This window comes from Carcharhinus amblyrhynchos, chromosome 23 (assembly GCF_965287045.1).
Source record: "Carcharhinus amblyrhynchos chromosome 23, sCarAmb.v2.hapA, whole genome shotgun sequence".
NCBI classification, from domain to species: domain Eukaryota; kingdom Metazoa; phylum Chordata; class Chondrichthyes; order Carcharhiniformes; family Carcharhinidae; genus Carcharhinus; species Carcharhinus amblyrhynchos.
In genome coordinates, this window is record NC_137346.1 from 31,169,552 (window position 1) to 31,190,966 (window position 21,415).

Genomic DNA, 21,415 nt, shown 5'->3' on the forward strand with positions numbered 1-21,415 from the left:
CCCTCAACAGCAACACAACTCCACTGGATTAGCTGTCAAACTCCCCAACTTCAACACAATTCCGCTGGATTATCTATCAAACCCCTCAACAGCAACACAACTCCACTGGATTAGCTGTCAAACTCCCCAACTTCAACACAATTCCACTGGATTAGCTGTCAAACTCAACTTCAACACAATGCCACTGGATTATCTATCAAACCCCTCAACAGCAACACAACTCCACTGGATTAGCTGTCAAACTCCCCAACTTCAACACAACCCCACTGGATTATCTATCAAACTCCACAACTTCAACACAACTCCACTGGATTAGCTGTCAAACTCCCCAACTTCAACACAACCCCACTGGATTATCTATCAAACTCCACAACTTCAACACAATTCCACTGGATTAGCTGTCAAACTCCACAAAGCAACACCACCCCACTGGATTATTTATCAAACTCCTCAACAGCAACACAACTCGACTGGATTAGGTGCCAAACTCTTCAGCTTCAAAATAACTCCAGTGGGTCAGCTATCAAACTCCTCAACTTCAACACAACTCCACTGGATTATCTAATAAATTCCTCAACTTCATCCCAACTCCTATAACAAACAGAAATATATTAAGATAAAGCTACAGTTGAGAAAGCTATTCAAACGCACAATCCAAAAATGTGTTTTTCAGGAGGTCTTTAAAGCTGGGAGAGAAGTGTTAAGAGTACCAGAAAGTTGTACCAAGCACCAAGACGTTTTAATGGAATCCCTACAGTGTGGAAGGAGACTATTCAGCCCATCAGGTCTGCATCAACTCTCCGAAAGAGCATCCCACCCAGGTCCTATCCCGATAACCCCACATATTTACCCCACTAATCCCCCTAACCTACACATCTTGGGACACTAAGGGGCAATTTAGATGTGGTGTACAGATAATCAGAACCAAAGTGCTAATCTACCGGATGTAGTATAGAGCTATCACAGAATCACGTAAAACCAAATTCTCTAACAAATAGAGGATTCTTTAGACCCCAGTTTTGTCAGTCATTTCATTTATCCTGTTTGAAGCATAATCACAATAATTAAAATGAGCTATGAATATTATGAAACGATGATAATTGGTCAGAAGTGAGGGTGTGTTACCTTATTCAGTATGTTAAAATGGCAGGAGAAAAATAGTTGAGGGTGTCGGCAAGAATTACTTCCTTATTCAACAAATGGGGAAGTAATAGCTTTAATCAGTAATAGTACTCCTGAGATGATATCCGATTTCCATGTGGGAACTGCAGAATTTCACTGCACAGATACTTGGCCCACCACTGTCAGAAAGAAAGAACTATCCACGCTCTCCTATTTCCCACACACTTTTTAAATTTCAGATATAAAATGTATGATGGAATCTATTTCTCCACTGATTATGGTGGGAACATTCCAACCCCTCAGTTCATATCAATCGTCATCATATCATCATATTTAATTTGGTTGAGAAAATTATTGCTGCAAACAACTTGCTATAAGAATGGGTTCAATTGGCAGGTGGGAAGAAAGGTTTTAAAAATGGGAGATTGGGATGTGCCTTTTGATGGAAATGAGTTATGGAGAAGAAAAGTAAAGTTATTTACATTAACGGTCAGAAAGTAGCCTAAAAAATAAATATTTCACAAAGTACAAAACTGTTATGATGGCCTTAGGGGATCATGAATAGATCTCCCTGTGGGGCTTCGTTGAATATGAAATCTCCTATACAATAAATGAAGGCTCACCCAATAGATAAGAGCAGCGGGGAGTTTAAAAACAGCTGATTCGAGTCAGGCTAGCACTTGATAAGACTGGGACTGATAAAGCTTATTTACTTATTAGTCACAAGTACGCTTATATTAACAATGCAATAATATTACTGTGAAAATCCCCAAGTCACCACACTTCAGCGCATATTCAAGTACACTGGGAGAGAATTTAGCAACAAGACTTTCAGATTGTGGGAGGAAACCAGTGAACACAGAGAAAAAATCCACATAGAAACAGGGAGAACATGCAGACTCCACACAGACAGTGACCCAATCCAGGAATCAAACTCAGGACCTTGGCACTGTGAGGCAGCAGTGCTAACCACTGTGCCATCCGATCTGCATTCTGTAGCCATTGAAAGGCATTCAGATTTTGCTGTCAATGAAAGGGTAATTGGTGATGAAAGGCTGACCTTGGTAAGATTAGTACAAAAACATTGGCAGGATTGCACATGTAAGTAATTGATACAACCGAGTTAACTAAAGCCACAATTGAATGCCAAAAATGCATTAGAAAAAACTGATCAGGTGACATTCCCATGGTGAATTTTCATAAATTCTGTTAGTGGCCAGAAAAGCCACAAAGCCTTTGAAAGACTTAGCATGGTAGTTAAAGACTGAGGTGTAGGATATGACTGAAACGCAAATATATATTTTGTACTCATTTTCACTATTGACGATGATACAGGGCAAATACAAATGCTTTAGATGTTGACTGCTTGAATGTAAATACAAAAATGGTCTTAGTTTGGTTTGAGGCACTGAAGATTGATCAGTTGTTGGACGTGATCACATTTAGCCTTGAATGCTGCAGAAAATTGGAGGGGTGCTATGTGTGCCATTAAGTTTGCTGACCAATTATGAGTGAGCTGTGAGCTGCACACCTATTTGAATGGGGGAGTGTTTTATCCGTGCTGTATTATTTCTGTTTCATCATGGTTACCCGCAGATTTAAGATAGAAATAGCTCAGCTTAGAATCTGCAGATTTCACTGAGCCAGCAAATTCATCCATATTACCAAATGGAACATTATTTTTCCTGACGGTTTACACCTGATCTAATCCTCTTTCATCTCTCCATCAGAGCCACACCTTCCCCTCCAATCCCATTTTCTCCTTGTCAGTCTCCATCTCCTGAACCCTAAGCCCCCATCTTCCTTTATAACCATCACTAGACAGATCCCAAATCCAGTTTCCAAAAATGTGCTGGGATATAGCAAATTGTTTATTGAAACACTTTGTGCTACTAAGTGTTATAGAACTAAGCAGGGAGTCCACTTTGTTCGCTGTTTTTTCCACATGTAAGTCACTTAGTACATTTAGTTTTACTCCAGTTCAGAAAAAGTCATATTGGAGCAAAATGTTAATGCTGTTTCTGTCTCCACAGATGCAGCCAGAACTGCTGAGTTTTTCCAGCACTTTTGGTTTTGTATTTTAGTTGTGTTCCAGTATTTTACAGGATGTCCTATATTCCAGTACTGTTAAAATAAAGTATGTGCATGTGCAATTTGTTCACTTTGCAGTTAGTCCTGATAACAGTAAATGTTATCTTTCGGTCTTTCGGGTCGAACCAAGTAAACTAACTTAAATTACGTTCGGACAAAGAAAAAGGGGGCGGCTCCCCAAAAGGAGGGGGAACGGCCCGAACAGAAACAAAAGGTACAAAGGAAACTTAAGACACGTCAAATCAAAATGTGATTATCAGGGTCTATAAGGCACCTCAGCCCCTGCGGTGCCCAACGAGCACGGAAGGTTATCTTTCTCTTGCAGCCTTTTTGCTCACTTCTTTTCCAGCCTTTGTTCATTTTCTGATATCTTAGTGTCATTCTTAAAAAGCTCTTTTTGAGGTGGAATCAAACAGCGCTGGGATGAATGACAACCAATGTGGCAATAAGCTAAATTTTCCCACATTCCCTTTGCCACTCTAGTCCTAGATTCAATATCCCTCTAATTTCTCCCTCTGCAGCTTCAAGTTCACCTCCTCCATAAAACCAACATCCTGCCCCCTCAACTCTGCGACAACAGAGTAGCCAACTTCTTTTCCAAGCCAATATGCACACCAATTCTGTACATTTGCTTCAGGATCTCCTTAATTTCCTTCATCTTTCACCGCATTATTGACAATCATGCCTTCTGCCACCTACATTCCATTAGGAGAATTATTTTCCTAAACCTCTTTGCCTCTCCAATGCTCCTTTCTCTTTCAATACCTTCCTTAACATTTAACTCCTTGGCTATGTTTTTTATCATTTTTCTTAATCTGCCTTACATTGACTCAATGTCCATTTCCTCATGACTTAGTGATGTTTTTGAGACATTTGTTTCTCCCTTACCCGGACACTGACCATCTTGCCCCATCACCAACTCCCCACCACCCTGGACACTGACCAAATCTACACACTGACCACCCATCCCACCCTGTAAACATGGACACTGAATCCTTTTCATGGTGAAACCTGGATACAGATCACCCTACTCCCTAAACTTGGACTCTGACAATCTGTTATTCCCTAAATATAGACGCTGACCACCCTAATCCCTGTAAAACCCAAACACTGATAAGCCCTCCACCAATAAGCCTGGACAAGCCTGCCCTGTAAATCCGGGCACTGACCCATTGCCAATAATCTGGGCACTACGTCGTCCACATAAACCTGGGCACTGATCCCCACTCCATAAACCTGGGCACTGAACCACACCCCATAAACCTGGGCACACACCCTCACCCCAAAACTGGACACTGACCCCAGCCCATAAAGCTGGGCACACACCCTCACCCCAAAACTGGACACAGACCCCCACCCCAAACCTAGGCATTGACCCCACCCCATAAACCTGGGCACTAATCCCTCCCCCCAGCTTGTGGCCCTGCCCCATGATGTAACAATGTGCTGCGGAGTAACTTTTCCCCCGGACAGCTTGGTGCTGACAGGGTGTTTCTGTTTCCCCCCGGGCTGGAGATACTGCGGCGCTGACAGTGAGTGGGAGCAGTGCGCAGTGGAGCCGAGCGCTGAGAGCGGGAACCGCAGCTGCTGGAGCTCCCGGACACTAATCCAGGCCGGGGCCCGGGGAGAGCGAACTAGGCCGGGGCCGGGGGGAGTGTGAGCCAAACCCGGTCGAGGAGCCGGGGCGGGAGTGGGGGTTCGAGCCGGTGTGTTAGGATCAGCTCCCGGCCACAATGTCCATCTTCACTCCCACTAACCAGATCCGCCTGACCAATGTGGCGATTGTCCGCATGAAGAGAGCCGGCAAACGCTTCGAGATCGCCTGTTACAAGAACAAGGTGATGAGCTGGAGGAGCGGAGCGTGAGTAAAGTTTATTTATTAGTCAGAGCTAGCCTTACATTAACACTGCAATGAAGTTACTGTGAAAATTTCTCAGTCCCCACACTCCGGTGCCTGTTCGAGTACACTGAGGGAGAATTTGGCATGGCCAATGCACCTAACCAGTATATCTTTCAGACTGTGGGGGAAAAAAAAAACCAGAGCACCTTGAGGAAACCCACACAGACACGGGGAGAACGTACATACAGTGATTGTAGCTGGGATTTGAACCAGGATTCCTGGTGCAGCAGTGCCAGCCACTGTGCCACTGTCACACTTTCTGCCCATGGGATTCAGAGTTCATCTTACTAAATTAAATCCTTTGCAGCATATTGTATTATTGTAAGAAATAGGAGCAGGAGTAGGCCGTGTAGGTGATTCTCATTTTGTTGTAACCCAACAAGGGATATTCAATCCTTTGATTTAGAAAGTCACAGGGAAGGAAATAACAATTTCTGTCACAGGTGCATTAAAAAAACTGCATTTTATATAGGATTTTTCCTACCTGTGGTTTGATTTCTAATTGGGCTATTCCAGTCATCTAACTTACATCTATATCTGGGGAAAGATTAGGGTCTAGGGTGTTAAAAAGCTTTAAGTAATCTTACCATGTTGGATATTTGGAGAGAAAGAAGTTTATAAAGTTTATTTTTAATTTTCAACATTTCTTCTTTCTTTCTCATTCGTTATCTTTGATGTGTTTTCAGTGAAAAGGATCTTGATGAAGTTCTTCAAACTCATACCGTCTTTACAAATGTGTCAAAAGGACAGGTGGCAAAAAAAGAAGATTGCATTGCAGCATTTCAGACAGATGACCTGACTGAAATATGTAAACAGGTCAGTTTTGAGAAACAACAACAAATAGAGTTGTCAGGTAACCTGTCTCTTTAAATATTCAACAGAAGCCCAACTTCTGAATTCATTTGTTCATAGGTCTTTAAATTGACAATGAATATATTAATGAGGTATGACAGTACTTGCAGTAAAATTTTTAAAAATGCATGTAATTTTTACTCTCCCATGGGATGTAAGCATTGCTGGCAAGAGCAGCATTTATTGTCCATCCCTAATTGCTTCTTACAGTTTGTGGTACTGTTGGCCTGGGAAGTGAAAGTTGGAATTTATCAATCTCAAACCTTTGTTGAGTCTGTAAATAATGTTAACAAGGAACTGGAAAATTTCTTGAGAAAGAAGGTTCTTAGAAATAAGTAATCATTAAATATAAAATTATTTTACATCTATAAATTAATCCATATCCATTTTTAAAATCTAACGATGCATGGCAAGTTACCATACATCGTTTACTGGAGTTTAGTGGCATTGCAAAGATAGGATGAGGTGTGTAGCAGTGCATTTACACCGGCATGCTCCTGGGGTTTGCTAGCATGGGATTGTAGTATTGAGGTTACAAGTGTTAAGGCTTGGCAATGTTGAAATGAAAATCTAAAGTTTGGCGTAATCAGGTATTGAAATACAAACAGAAAATGCTGGAAAAGTGCAGCAGGTCTAGCAGCATCTGTTGCAAAAGAGAAAGAGAGTTAATGTCTTGAGTCCATGTGACTCCACTTCAGCTCTGGAGGACACAGGTAGAAAGAACTTGCAATCAGAGTACCGTAAGTTAATGAATGGCTAACCTTTCAGACACTGCCTCATAAAGCATCTTTCTTTCAAAAGTGAGTCCTAAAGTATATTCTTTCCAGATTAAAAAAATTACAAAATGGTTTACATTATCAAATCATTCCGCAAGTACTTAACTCAATCTTGGCTTCTTGCATATGAATAATTTGTTTTATCTTTCTTTGCTTTCCATATAGGAACAGTGTTGTACATTTTTGATTGGCATATTGATTTGAAATGAATAGAAGTGATCCAGTTTAATTTACTTTGGCACATTTAAAAAAACGAAAGCATATTGGCTGCATTATTTCAGAAATAGCAAAACATTGATGTCACGTCGTGCAGTTGTCTTGTATTAACAGCATAAATATATGTTGAATCAAGGAATATTCCAGACTCTGTCCATTCTCAAACTGTTCCTAACCAATAACATCAAAGAATCAGTAATAGTGGAGGCGGTGGCATTAGAGCAAGATCTAGGGACCTGGGTTCAAATTCTGCCACAGAAGACAGTGAAACAGTTGTCAATGGATGTACAAATCCATCTGGTTCACTAAGGCCCTTCAGGGAAGGAAATCTGCTTTCCTTACCTGACCTCCATGTGACTCCAGACCCACAGGCTGTTGACTCCAAAATGACATGAAGGCAGTTAGGGGTGAGTAATAAATGCAGCCCAGCCAGTGGTGCTTGTCTCATAAAATTGAATTTTTTTGAAAAGTTGGTGAAAGTAAATAAATCAGTCTTCATAACAAGATTGTGTCAGCTTAGTGGCTGCATTTTTTTTATGTCAAAATTAAACTTCAAATACATCTAAATGTTTTCTTTTACAGATTCTGGCAAAGGGTGAATTGCAAGTATCTGATAAGGAGCGGCATGCACAGCTCGAACAGATGTTCAGAGATATAGCGACTATAGTAGTAGAGAAGTGTGTCAACCCTGAAACTAAGAGACCTTACACTGTAAACTTGATTGAGAGAGCCATGAAAGACATCCACTACTCTGTGAAGGCCAACAAGAGTACAAAGCAACAGGTAGATTTACATTGGATATTGACTAGGGAAAAATGGTGCTTGCTTATACTGTATTATGGTTCCCAGTAAAGCACTGAAGTGGTTGCCTGCTTCAGAAGGCAGATCCATTTCCGCTCTATATAAAATGTGTAATGTCTAGCAATGTGAACTTTATTATACATGATTAGACTAGTTTACTTTTATATTTATTTAATTTTTCTGCAGCGTCTTCTGAACTTTGTATTTCATACCATTTTACTGCTTTTTGATTGGATTCTTGCATTTTATATTAAAACCTTTCATTGAGGAACTTTTATAAGTGGCTCACAATTTTAAATTAGATTTTGGAAAGAGCCACTTGATTCAATTGGTCGCACTCTTGCTTCTTAAAGTTATGCTGTTCAAGCCTTATTACAAACTTCTTTTGATCATTCTTGGGATTTGGGCATGGCTAGCATTTATTGCCCATATTCCACTTTGCCCGAAGTGGTAGTGGTCAGTCGTACATTCAATGTAAGCATGAAATGTAGATTTATGCTTTAGTACAGAAATGAGGGAGTACAGCATTGTTGGAGGTCCTGATGAAATATTCAACAAGACCGTCGTCTGCCTGCACAGTTGCATGCTGCTATTTTAAGTTTGTTGATAGCATTCTTACTAACATGCATCTCTGAACCACCACCACCACAGATAATCTGGTCATTTATTCACTCACTATTTGTAGGACTTTGCACCTGTGAATTAGCTGCCCAGTTTGAAAGATTTTGCTCTTTGAAAGAACAATCCACTGGTTAACCAAATGCATAAACTGAGGCAGGAGATCCAATAGATAGCAGTCAAATATGCACAAGTTATTTTTTAGGTTGACATACCAACTTTTAAATATCACTATTGTACTGAACTGTAATTGAAACAAATTGTTTTCAATTGTTTTGTATATGAATTTCTCTCAAAAGCATTGATATTATCACAAAATCTATCCAACAAAATGGTCCAGTGTGCAAGTTAAAAAATAATGTATTTTTAATTCTTCCATAAACAAAGGCACTCGAAGTCATAAGATTGTTAAAGGAGACTATGAAGATTGAGCGTGCTCACATGAGACTCCGCCTCAGGCTCCCAGTAAAGGATGGAAAACGTCTTAAGGAAAAGCTGAAGCCACTGATTAAAGTGATGGAAAGCGAAGAATTTGCTGAGGATTTGGATATTGTAAGTTCACTTTCTTTCAGTGGCTGTTTTTGTAGAAAAATGGACAATTTTATGTCCAAAGATTGGTAAAAATGTTATCCTCATGGAATAAAAATTGAACTTGATTTATCCAGCCATTATACATCAATGGACCTAAATATTGCAGAAGTGTTTAAACACTGGTAAAATCTAAACATCGTTCATTTTAAAAACAAAAATTGACACGGCAGTCACTATAAACAGTGGCCCTGATCATAATATTTGGAAGCCTGACTCCAGTAGATCAAAGCTTGCATGTGAATAAAGGGAAGATTAAATAATTTGCAGTTGAAGCCACACAGATCATAAGATCTCTGTTTAATGCCTTGAATGAGCACATCTCAGTTGGAGCAGTAACTAGGGCCCTCACTGCTCTGGACTGGCAAGTAGAAAATTTATGTTCCGAAGAAGAGTCATGTTGGAAAGTCTCTGTAGATGAGCCAGATCTGCTGAGTTTTCCTGCACTTTGTTTTCATTCCAGATTTTCTGCATCTGCAATATTTTGGCTTTTATAGCATATAAGAGGGGGGTCTTGTGGCAGAGTGATAGTATCCCTATCTCTGGGCCAGAAGCTCTAGGTTCAAGTTTCACTTCAGGATTTGGTGGCCATGGAGATGTATCCATAACTTGGCCAAAAAGGTTGATTATCATTATGAACCTTCCAATATGGCTGACGTCAGGCCATAAGGGCAGAGGATTTCCTGGTCAGCCATACTGCAGTAGACAACAGCAAACTCACCATAATCATGGAGAAGAATAGATAGTCTCAGCTAGGTGGGCAGGGGAGAAAGGGAGACAGAATTAAATGTTTATGCATACCATGTATAGGTACATCAGATTGATCTTGGTTGAGGGTGAGGGGCCATAAAATATCAAGTTGGAGAGGGTTCAAGGTCTAAATATTATTCTCAAAGAATAAAGCTGGATATCAGAGTAAACTGCTTTAAATAGAAGATTATTAAAATTTGGACTGCTTTACCACAAGGATGTACTGAGGCAGAATATAATTTAAAACAGATATTGAACTAGTATTGGAAAAGGATTTTAAGAACAACAGTTTTAATGTTGATAAATTTCCAGTTGAATAGTTTTCTGCTTTGCTGTAACTCATTTCTACATCAGTGATTTACATTATTTCTGGTTTTACTTTAGGTGTGTTTGATTGATCCTGGCTGCTTCAGAGAAATTGATGAACTAATCCGACGTGAAACAAAGGGAAAAGCTTCTCTGGAAGTTCTCAGCTTAAAGGAGGTGGAAGAAGGAGATGAGAAGCTTGAATAAGTGCAGGAGAGCTCTGATCTTCTAAAATCAATAAACTATTTAAGCTATACATCCATATAAGTTTTCTTAAAACTACACTTGTACCAATTAGTATGAGGTGACCATGTCATCTTCAGTGGGAGCTCACAATGAATGAATGAAATGGCAATTATAATTTTTAATCCTTAACCACTTTAATTGGTATTCTCCCAAAGGATGTTCTGAGAGTTTTTCTTATAAATGTATTTAATTAAAATATATATATTGCATCTGTGAGCTTGTTTTTTTTTACTTGTGCATACAAATGACAGTAGTTGGACTGCTTTGTCTTGCATAGTATTGAGCTTGAGTGTAGTTGAAGCTGCACTTGTACAAGCAAGTGGTAAATATTACATCACATTTGATTTGTGCCTTGTAGGTGCTGAAAAGGCTTTGAGTAGTGAGAGAGTCACATGCTGCAGAACACAGCGTCTAACCTGTTCTTGTAGCCGTAGCCTATATGTAATTGATCCAGTACAATTTCTTATCAATGGTGACCCCCAAGACATTGAGAAATTTAATCATGATAATGCCATTGAATCTCAAGGGAAGATGGCTTGACACTTGCATGACTCAAATGTTACTTGTTACTCAACTCTTAAGACTGGATGTTGTCCATGTCCTTGTGTCCAAATTTTCACTCTGAGGAAATTGCAAATGGAAGCGATTATTGCAAACGTATAAACTAGGAGCAGGAGTCGGCCATTTGAGATTAATCTACCATTCAGTATCATGACTGGTCTGAGAGTAACTTCAACTCTACCTTTCACTGCCTTGTTAATCAAGAATCTATCTAGCTGTGCCTTAAAAATATTCAAAGGCTCTGCTTCCACTGCCTTTTCAGGAAGAGAGTTCTGATGCAATGCTCTGAGAGAAAATATTTCTCCTTGTCACTGTCTTAAATGAACAATCCTTTATTTTTAAATTGTGACCTTTAATTTTGAGTTTTCCACAAGAGGAAATATCCTCTCCACATCCACCCAACAAGACATCTCAGGAACTGAGAGGTTTTGATCAGATTGTCTCTTATTCTTCTATACTAGTGGATAGAAACCTAACTTTCCTCGTATGTTAACCCACCCGTTCCTGGCATTAGTCTAGGAAATCTCTGAATTGCAAATGCATTTACATTCTTCCTTAAATAAGGAGACCAATACTGTACACACTACTCTAGATGTGATCTCAACAGTGCCCTGAACAACTGATGTATAACTTCCCTACTTTAGTAATCAATTCCCCTCAATAAATGATAACATTCCATTAGCTTTCATAATTTCTTGCTGCATCTGCATACTAGTGTTTTGTGATTCATATTCTAGGATACCCAGATATCTGTTCATCCCAGAGGTATGAAACCTCTTGCCATTTGAATAATAAGTTTGTTTTTCTTTCTGCCAAAATGGACAATTTCACATATTATACTCTACTGGCAAGATAGTTACCCACTCACTTTGAGTTTATCTATAAGTTTTTTAAGTAGGCTTACTGCAATGAAGTTACTGTGAAAATTCCCTAGTCACCACACTCCAAGCCTGTTTGGGTACACTGAAGGAGAATTTGGCATAGCCAATGCATCTAACCAGCAAGTCTTTCATTAAGAACATAAGAAATAGGAGCAGGAGTAGGCCATCTAGCCCTTCAAGCCTGCCCTGCCATTCAATAAGATCATGGCTGATCTGAACTGCATCAGTTCCACTTTCCTGCTTTCTCCCCATAACCCTTAATTCCCCTGACTGTCAAAAACCTATCCACCCGTGACTTAAATATATTCAGTGTGGTAGCCTCCACCACTTCAACGGGCAGAGAATTCCAGAGATTCACCACCCTTTGAGTGAAGAAGTTCCTCCTCAACTCTGATCTAAACTGCCCCCCTGCCTTATCTTGAGGCTGTGCCCTCTAGTCCTGCTATCCTTTAAGCGGGAAGAATCTACCTCTACCCTATCCATCCCCTTCATTATCTTATATGTCTCTATAAGATCCCCCTCAGCCTTCTAAATTCCAACGAGTACAGACCCAGTCTATTTAGTTTCTCTTCATAGTCCAACCCCCTCATCTCTGGTAGCAGCGTAGTGAACCTCTGCACTCCCTCCAAGGCCAATATATCCTTCTGCAAGTGCAGCGACCAAAGCAGCACACAGTACTCCAGCTGCAGCCTCACCAGTACCCTGTACAGTTGCAGCAAGACCTCCCTACTTTTATATTCTAAGGTTGAGAAGGTGGACTTTCATGAATAACCTCAGCTGGTACAGGAACTGAACCTATGCTGTTAGTGTTGCTCTGCAGTACTAAGCAGCCGGCCAGCCAACTGAGCTAACTCATGGTCCAGGTAAGAGTGTGAAATAGTAGAATATGATGGTGAAGATGAAGATTTGGTCACAGAGTAGCTGTGTAAGCACCAGATCAATGGAAAATTTAAATGGAGTCTGTTAATCCCAAGAAAACAGCCATTGGAACAATAGCTCATTGGTCTTCCTCTGAGAAAGATAGTTAGCAAGCACTATACCTATTTTTAAATACTGAAAATGATTTCCCAGGATGTGCAGTGGATGGCAAAAGTCATTGTGAAATCCATTGTTATATTGTGACATCGGGAAGTTTTGTTTTCACTGCATTTACTGCCATATTTGCAACTGTCTCCCCAAGCATGAATGGCTTAAGGCAAGTATGTAGAACTTCAATAATACAGACTTTGAAGCCTTCGGGATGGACCTCAAAGTATGGAAGCAGAGCTTGATAAATTACATACTGAAAGTTTTATATATGCTTTATAATTCCTGAAGGTGTCACTTTGCTGATGATAGAACAGAACTTGACTTAGTGAATTGGTGGCTCAGATATTCATACACTGTGCATCAGATTATTTTAATATGCCTACATAATATTATCATTAATCTATGACACAGAAGCAAAGCAATAGGAGAGGGCTTTCAAGAGGAGTGAAAGGATACTGAGAAAAATAAGTGAGGTATATGGGCAATAGGAATTTTAAAAAACTTATTCAATGGATCTGGAATAACTAAGGACTGAAAACAAACAAAAATAATGGACTGGATGGCAGAAAAAGGTACATCCAAGTGACAAAATAAAATACATAAAACACTTACATTTAACTATTAAGGTGCATCCTTGGCTAATTCACAGTATAATTTCCAGTATGGTCAAAAGAGGAAAACATGTTCTTGTCATCCACTAGTCAGTGTTGGCCCAGGAGTTTTTACAAACTAATCTGGATGGTCCCATTAAAATATAGTTCAAAAAAGTAGCAAAAAGGTTACATCTAAACACAATGGTTACTTAAAAAGCAAAATACATAACACATATAAAATATCACTTCTTGTAATTATTTACATCAGAGACTTGCAAGGTGGTTTTAAGAGGTCTGCCAAAGAAAACCAGGGAATGTACAGGGAAAATATCATAGACCAGAGTCAGGATGATCATAGAGACCCTACAATGCAGAAGAAGCCATTCCACCCATCAAGTCTGCACTGACTCGCTGACAGAATATCTTATCCAGGCCCTCTTCCTCGCAATATTGAAGTGACCCGGCACGTTTCCCCTGGCTAATACATCTTGGGACACTAAGGGGCAATTTAGCATGGCCAGTTCACCTAACCTGCACATCTTTGCAGAGAGGGAAAGGGGGGGGGCACCATAGCACCAGAGGAAACCCACACAAACACTGGGAGAATGTACAGACTCCTTACAGCCACCCAAGGCCAGAATTGAACCCAGGTCCCTCTCCCCATAACCCTTAATCCCCTTGCCTATCAAAAACTTATCAACCCGCGTCTTAAAAATATTGAGCGAGGCAGCCTCCACCACTTCAACGGGCAGAGAATTCCAGAGATTCACCACCCTTTGAGTGAAGAAGTTCCTCCTCAACTCCGTTCCAAACCGCCCCCCCTTTATCTTGAGGCTGTGCCCTCTAGTCCTACTGTCCTTTCTGAGCGGGAAGAGCCTCTCCACCTCTATCCTATCCATCCCATTCATCATCTTATACGTCTCAATGAGATCTCCCCTCATTCTTCTAAACTCTAACGAGTACAAGCCTAGTTTATTCAGCCTCTCCTCATAGTTCAACCCCCTCAACTCCGGAATCAGCCTAGTAAACCTCCTCTGCACTCCCTCCAAGGCCAAAATATCCTTGCGTAAGTGCGGCGACCAAAACTGCACACAGTACTCCAGCTGCGGCCTCACCAGTGCCCTATACAGCTACAGCAAGACCTCCCTACTTTTATATTCAATCCCCCTCGCTCTGAAGGCCAGCATCCCATTTGCCTTCCCACCCTCCTTCCTCCGGTCCCCACCCTCCTTCCTCTCAGCAGCCCCCTCCTGTTCCTGACCCTTAGAGTTAGCCAGTCTGGGGGGGGGGGGGGTGGATGTCTCTTGCACCCCATTGTCAATGACACCCTCCCTCCCCCTGATGAGCCTCAGTGTCTGTAGCTCAGAGGGCAGCTCATCTACCTTGAGCTGGAGCTCCTCCAGCAACCAGCACTTACTGCATACATGGTGACATGGAAGGAACCTGGGGCCACCAGCTCCCACATCATACAGAAACAGCACATCACATGCCCCTCCATTATTCCCTGTAGTAATATTGAACAAATTCAACACAAACTTACCTGGCCCTTTTCTCCAAAGCCCTTTGATCCTAAGCTGACTAACAGGTTTCTTTGCACTTATTTCGCATTAGGATCACCTAATGCTTATTTCAATCTCCAAGCCGCTGTTGTGACATCACTTTGAGAATATGCTAATAAGTAGCCCAGGATATAAGTCATGTAACCAGCAGACATTGTTCTGAGGAGCTTTCAGTTTAGCTAGCATCATTTGATGTGAAGGCGTTGTGGCTGGACTTCTCTGCAAACAATAGCTGTTGAATGTTTACTTTAAATTTGTCTGCTGAACAATCCTGTGCTACATTTTCAAGTACCAGCCCTGTAAGAGATTGTTAAGTTTGTTCCAGGCAAACATATTAACAACCGCCACGCTATCATTGAATTACCTACTGCTGGCTGCTCCATTAGGAATTAGAATTATGGCCAGTGCTGTATAAACATTTTATAAAAATGCTTGAAGTAGAAAAAATTTGCAACCTAGAAGGCTAATAATGAGATGTTTCTGGAATTGAGGGTGGCGGGAAGACAGCTTCTCAGCCAAAGTAGAAAATTGAAAGATAGCATTTGAATTGCAAGTAGAACAGAAATAAATGTTTAATTGTGCAACTAATTTTTATAGTAATAAACATATCACTAAACCTATCACACTATGAATGTCTAAATACACAAAAGAAGTAAAAGGCATACAAAACTGAACATCATTCCCAGTAGATGAGGGATATGCAATAAAGATTTTGGATATGCAATCAAATAATTGAAGATAAGTTTATTTTGAACAGGAATAGTTCAGGAATATACAAATCATAAATTTACAGCACAGACTCCCTTATTTCCTGATACAGGTGTAAGGAAGTTTGCTTAAATCCTCACAATTAACAAAAATGCATAAAAATACAGGTGCTACAGCTTCCTAAGAAATGTAATACAAATTAAAAATACTTGTGCACCTCTACACTTCAATGCTATGAAACTGATAAGGCAGCAAATAAGGCAAAAATAAAGTTGATTTTAAAGATAACACAAGTGTAAATTAGACTGTGAAATGGAAATCAACTGCTGAACAACGTACATTAACATTAAACAGTCTCAAGATGCCTCATAAAGGCACGAGGAAAGAAGTGGGATATATTTAAAGGTGTGGAATGCTGGTCAATAATAGACACCCTTTAAATAATCACTTATCAATGGCTTGCCAAATGCACAGACCATCAATAATATAAATATTAGTGTGTTGATCAGAAAAGCAACTTGATAAGTATAACAAGGGGTAAAATGATTTAATACAGGACTTCAAAGACATCATAGGTTTATTAATCAAAAATCTAATAAAAATAAGGAATTTAAGTGGGTAGTCAATTTTCATCAATTCTTACTTAATATTTTAATAGGTTCAGTCTCCTCTCCACCCCTCAATCTGACTACTCTTCTAATTTTGTTTCCTTAAGTGAATTGCTCCTTCAGGGAGCCAGCAGATACAACTGGCCAAATGACCTTCTCCTGTGCTATAACCATTCAATGATTCTAAATACGAACATAGCATTCACAGGGCAGAAAGAACTGTCAAGTTCTTAACACAATGTAATTGATAATAGTTAAAAATGTGGTAGAGATGCTGCAGTCCAATCCACAAAAAAACCCACTGGAGTACTGTGTGCAGTTTTGGTCACCACACTTACGCAAGGATATTTTGGCCTTGGAGGGAGTGCAGAGGAGGTTTACTAGGCTGATACCGGAGTTGAGGGGGTTGAGCTATGAGGAGAGGCTGAATAAACTAGGCTTGTACTCGTTAGAGTTTAGAAGAATGAGGAGAGATCTCATTGAGACGTATAAGATGATGAATGGGATGGATAGGGTAGAGGTGGAGAGGCTCTTCCCGCTCAGAAAGGACAGTAGGACTAGGGGGCACAGCCTCAAGATAAAGGGGGGGCGGGGGGGGGGGGGGGGGTTTAGAACGGAGTTGAGGAGGAACTTCTTCACTCAAAGGGTGGTGAATCTCTGGAATTCTCTGCCCGTTGAGGTGGTGGAGGCTGCCTCGCTAAATATTTTTAAGACGCGGGTTGATGGGTTTTTGATAAGCGAGGGGATTAAGGGTTATGGGGAGAGGGTGGGAATGTGGAACTGAGACACGACAGATCAGCCATGATCTTATTGAATGGCAGGGCAGGCTCGAAGGGCTGGATGGCCTACTCCTGCTCCTATTTCTTATGTTCTTATAATTTTATGATGCAATCAGTGTTATTGAGGATGCCTTTGTGGAAATCCTTGGCATGCTCGAGTAAAGCAATCAATTAGTGTCACACAATTAGCATGCTGGAAAAACTGGACATTCTCAATGCCTTTATTCGATAGTTTTCCATCAATCTGCTCATCTTGCAACTGCACAGGACAAGAGTCATTCAGTACCTCATCCATGTGGTTCATTCCACACATGCCAGTGACCTATTTGAGAAACCAAACGCAAAATGATCTTCCTCAAATGTTCAGGATTACATGCAATATTACACGTCACCGGGAACCAAACAGGAGTAGTAATCCTAATTCTCTTTTTGCTTGCTGTTCTGTAACCCACAGCTGGTGCTCATGCCAACTACATGTAGACTGATACCAGCAAAGTCTAGGGATCAAACACGGAACATGCTGTCAGCTCATGTTATACTCCGTGCAGTATTTGCCCAAAAAGCCATAAACAGTATAAACAGGTTACACATGAAATGTTAACCTGTATTTTCACTTTACTGATACTGATGTAATTGTACAGTAATTGCAGCACAGTCTTTGCTCAGAATATTAGAAGATGCTTAGTTGGTCTCTAGTCTTGGAGCACTGAAGCTTATTCTAGCACCCTTTCTATCACTCAGGCTAAAATTAGATAAGATCAGAAAGAAGGAGTCAGAATGACTTCAGTGCCATATGGTGTATTTACTGCTGAACAACTTAAAAATACTTGTGCACCCCTACACTTCAATGCTATGAAACTGATAAGCAGCAAATTAGGCAAAAATAAAGTTGATTTTAAGGATAAAGCAAGTGTAAATTAGACTGTGAAATGAAAGTCAACTGCCGAACAACGTACATTAACATTAAACAGTCTTAAGATGCCTCATGAAGGCACGAGGAAAGAAGCAGGATATATTTAAAGGTGTGGAAGGCTGGTCAATAATATACACCCTTTAAATAATCACCTGTCAATGGCTTGCTAAATTCACGGACCATCAATGATATAAATATTAGTGTGTTGATCAAAAGAGCAATTTGCAAGGTATAACAAAGAAGCCACAACATATCAATTATTTTGGGTATGATAAATTTTAAAATAAACATTTAATTTCCGAGTCATTGGGAGAACTAACAGCTGCTGACAGGAATGGATGCTCCTTAGTTGAAAGTGATTTTTGTGGCAGTTTCAATTACATGACAGAATGTAAAGATCAAGCACACTTCTGCTTTTCCTTCATCTTTTGTTGTTTGGCAAAAAATGAGCAACATTGAAAGAGGTATAATAATATGCTGGTCAGCATGTTGGCATGAAATTTCAAAACTTTTTTCTTTTACCAAGAATTAAGCCAAAATTGCACTTTAATCCTGCATATTTCTTCATCAGTGTGAAAGTTAACTTGCTATTGTAACTTCTACAAGAGAAATGCAGATCATGTACAAAAAATGAAGTTCAGATGTGAACAAGCTTTTAATCAGTTTCTCACTCATTTTTGCTAACATTTGTCAAGCAGGAATGAGCATGAACTATTAAAAGTACCAATTCACAGAATAAAAAAGTCACACTCAACCACGCGAAGTCTTGTGCTCAATAATCAGTAATTTGATTCTTTCATAGATTTACACATGGGTGCTATGCTATTAAAGAACCTTGGATTTTCAATAGTTTGTGATTTTCTACATTAATCTCTGCCCTATTCCTGACATAAAATAACTTAGTGATCCTTCTTAGTGAAAGTTGGGCACTCCCACAACTGAAGCTCTGCAAAGATACACATTCCTTAGCAGATCATGTAAGAGTTGCTGTTTTCTGGAGTCCGTTTAAAAAATCCAGCATGGACCAATAAGCTCTCCACTTGCTGAGGCTAAATATGAATATTCAAGTTGAACTTGAATCTTTTTCCTGTCTTGTGACTCCGTTATAATTTTAGTTTGAGGATTCCTTCTTTTGTACCTCCTTAACCAATACCAGAACTTTGGATAAAAATAAAATATAAAGTCAATAGCTGTACATCCATTAGCGCCATAATTAAACTAAATGAACAAAATTAGAGGAAAAATGCAATCAGATTTTATAATTTTGTGAGGCCTTGAAAGTTAAATTCAGGGTTAAAGAAATTGCGTAATCAGTGGCTCAATTGTCTCAAGAAATCCTAATCATATGTTTGGCCACGTGTGTTCAGTATTTCACTGAATTCGAGTTAATCAGAAATGACTTGGGTGTGAATATGTTCTGTTTACATATCTGTGCGATGATAATCAGGACTTGAAAGCCCGTAGCCAGGTAAATAAAAGGTATTTTCCAACTGTTGTGAAGATTATATATTTGTGACAATTGTAGGAATCATATATTGATTTGGAAGAATGTCTAAATATTGTTAATAAATATAACCAAAGGAGTGTGTAACAACAACTATAATGTGTAAACTGATGGACATTTTCAAACTAAAAAGCTGGACACTGATAATTAATGTGAAAAATGATACTTTTGCAGTAACAAAAATAAAGTTATGAGCAGTGAAAATAATAAAGGCACTGATGTGTGTGTTAATTGGATGAACTGCTTAATTGGTGAATTGATCCATGATTTTTTGATGGTTTGTGAATAAGTAGCTTTATTAACAGCTAAATATCCCGTTATAGAGCCCAAGGGGATTCCATTAGCCTACAGTGGCGTTGTTTTTAAAATAAGTAGCAAAGAGACTAATGTTTAGTGTTATAAATGGGAACCATAAGCACCATTTCCATTTAGTGCACTCACGTTTACTGAGCAACTAAAACGTGACAAACTTTCTTCCTGTTCAAATAGTCATATGTGCACGTTCTGAAGCAGTATCAATGTCCGTCACAAAACTAGCAGCTAAAATTCATTAAGAAAGCTTTGCTAAATCCAACTTCTTTTGTGCAATGGCTCTGGAATGCAGAAAGGTCATCATCAAACTCATTTCCCAAGCTGGACAGTCCAATGTTGAGGATGTTAGAGTTCTTCCAGAAAGGCCACTTGTGTTTTAGCAGTTACACTTTGTAGATTAAGCTGCTGAATGAAAGGGGAAACAGAAAAAATTGCTAATGTTATAAATTTTAAAATTGTTCACATACTTTCCACATGTGCAAGTATACCCAGGTTTCACTCGAGTATAGCAATGTAACCTAGTATATATATGGCAAGCAACAAAAACAAAATGCCAACACAAGTATAAATGATGTTCCAAAGTGCTATATAATTAATGGAATGGTTGTTGAAGTGCAATTATTTTGCACGTAAACTTGTAGACAATTTATACACACGATAGTATCATAAAAAGCAATATAAGAAATAGTAATCTGTTTTAATGGTAACGATTGAGGAAAAAATGTTGACTAGGACACAGGAAGAAAATTCCATGCTCTCTGTCCAACAACACAACTGTATCTTCTATGTCTGCCTGAACAGGCAGGTGAAGTTTCAGTTTAATTTCTCATTCTAAAGGCAGCACCTCTGGCAATGCAGAATCTTCTCAGGACAACCCTCAAAAGCTATCCTAGTCCTGAAGCCATAGTCTTCTGATTCAGAGGTGCAAATATTACTGTAGAATCAACTGAGAACTTAAACCTGTATGTCCACGACTTCATTTAGCATGCTTTAGACCAAAGCTGCTCAAATTATTACCACAAGGTGGCCACATTTTATCTTTGGCACACTATGAGCTGCAATACTAAAATGAAATATTTTTCCAGTCAAATGAAAACATGATCCCTTGTACATGGTAACAAAACATTTGAAGCGCTATCACACAACTTCTAATTGAAGTATTAGATCTGATGAATATGTATATATATATATATATATATATATACATATATACACACACATACACACCCACACAATGAAAACATACCACCTTTAGTGTGAACACTGGACAAATGTTCTTATTTACAAGACGAGATAAAACTTTCTGCATAGTGGCAAGTCTAACTCTTTATAACTAAAACTAATAGCTTAAAAACGCTTTATACTTACCTTCTGCTAGCCACTTCAAGTTTTTGCTTTCCATTTGCCAAGCCTCCAGCAAACAGTGAGATCCAGGTGATGGAGGTGGTGAGGGGCAGTTGGTTGGAGGCAGCGAGAGGTGGTTGGCTGGAGGCAGCAGTTGGGAGATTCCGGGTGGAAGTTGCGATTGAGTATTCGGGATAGCAGTGGCAAGTGCGAGATTCAGAGCGGAAGTGGCAAGCGGGAGGGTCAGGGGTAAAAGGTGTGAGCGGAAGGATTGGGGTAGAGGGTGTGAGCGGCAGGGTCAGGGGAAGAGGACGCGAGCGGGAGGGTCAGGGATACAGGGCGCAAGTGGCACGGTCAG

The 21,415-nt window shown here is 39.8% G+C and overlaps 2 protein-coding genes across 5 annotated transcripts in view; one reads left to right on the forward strand and one right to left on the reverse strand.

Moving 5' to 3' along the window:
* The first annotated feature begins 4,638 nt into the window (after positions 1-4,638).
* Positions 4,639-10,475, forward strand: sbds (SBDS ribosome maturation factor). The gene is made up of 5 exons (XM_080210498.1): positions 4,639-5,074; positions 5,800-5,929; positions 7,540-7,740; positions 8,764-8,928; positions 10,099-10,475. Exons 1-5 carry the CDS (start codon positions 4,947-4,949, stop codon positions 10,225-10,227), a joined length of 753 nt encoding a protein of 250 aa, XP_080066624.1. The 5' UTR covers positions 4,639-4,946; the 3' UTR covers positions 10,228-10,475.
* A 6,392-nt stretch (positions 10,476-16,867) lies between these two features.
* nf2b (NF2, moesin-ezrin-radixin like (MERLIN) tumor suppressor b) overlaps positions 16,868-21,415 on the reverse strand; it is a 58,881-nt gene continuing 54,333 nt past the window's right edge. Inside the window, exon 18 of one of the 4 annotated variants that reach the window (XM_080210880.1) lies at positions 16,868-20,115. Coding sequence is in view for 2 of the 4 variants with exons in the window: in XM_080210877.1 (XP_080067003.1) it covers positions 20,059-20,118 (60 nt within the window). In the remaining 2 variants the exon portion in view is untranslated. Of the gene's footprint in view, positions 20,119-21,415 lie in introns of all 4 variants that reach the window. The other 3 variants (XM_080210881.1, XM_080210878.1, XM_080210877.1) reach the window with 3 other exon arrangements.

What these genes read in the sequence shown, in the direction of transcription:
- sbds (XM_080210498.1), top strand. Translation starts at nt 4,947, where the DNA reads ATGTCCATCTTCACTCCCACTAACCAGATCCGCCTGACCAATGTGGCG. An exon ending in ACAAGAGTACAAAGCAACAG is followed by an intron (nt 7,741 to 8,763) that starts GTAGATTTACAT and finishes CCATAAACAAAG; the next exon opens with GCACTCGAAGTCATAAGATT. An exon ending in TTGCTGAGGATTTGGATATT is followed by an intron (nt 8,929 to 10,098) that starts GTAAGTTCACTT and finishes GTTTTACTTTAG; the next exon opens with GTGTGTTTGATTGATCCTGG.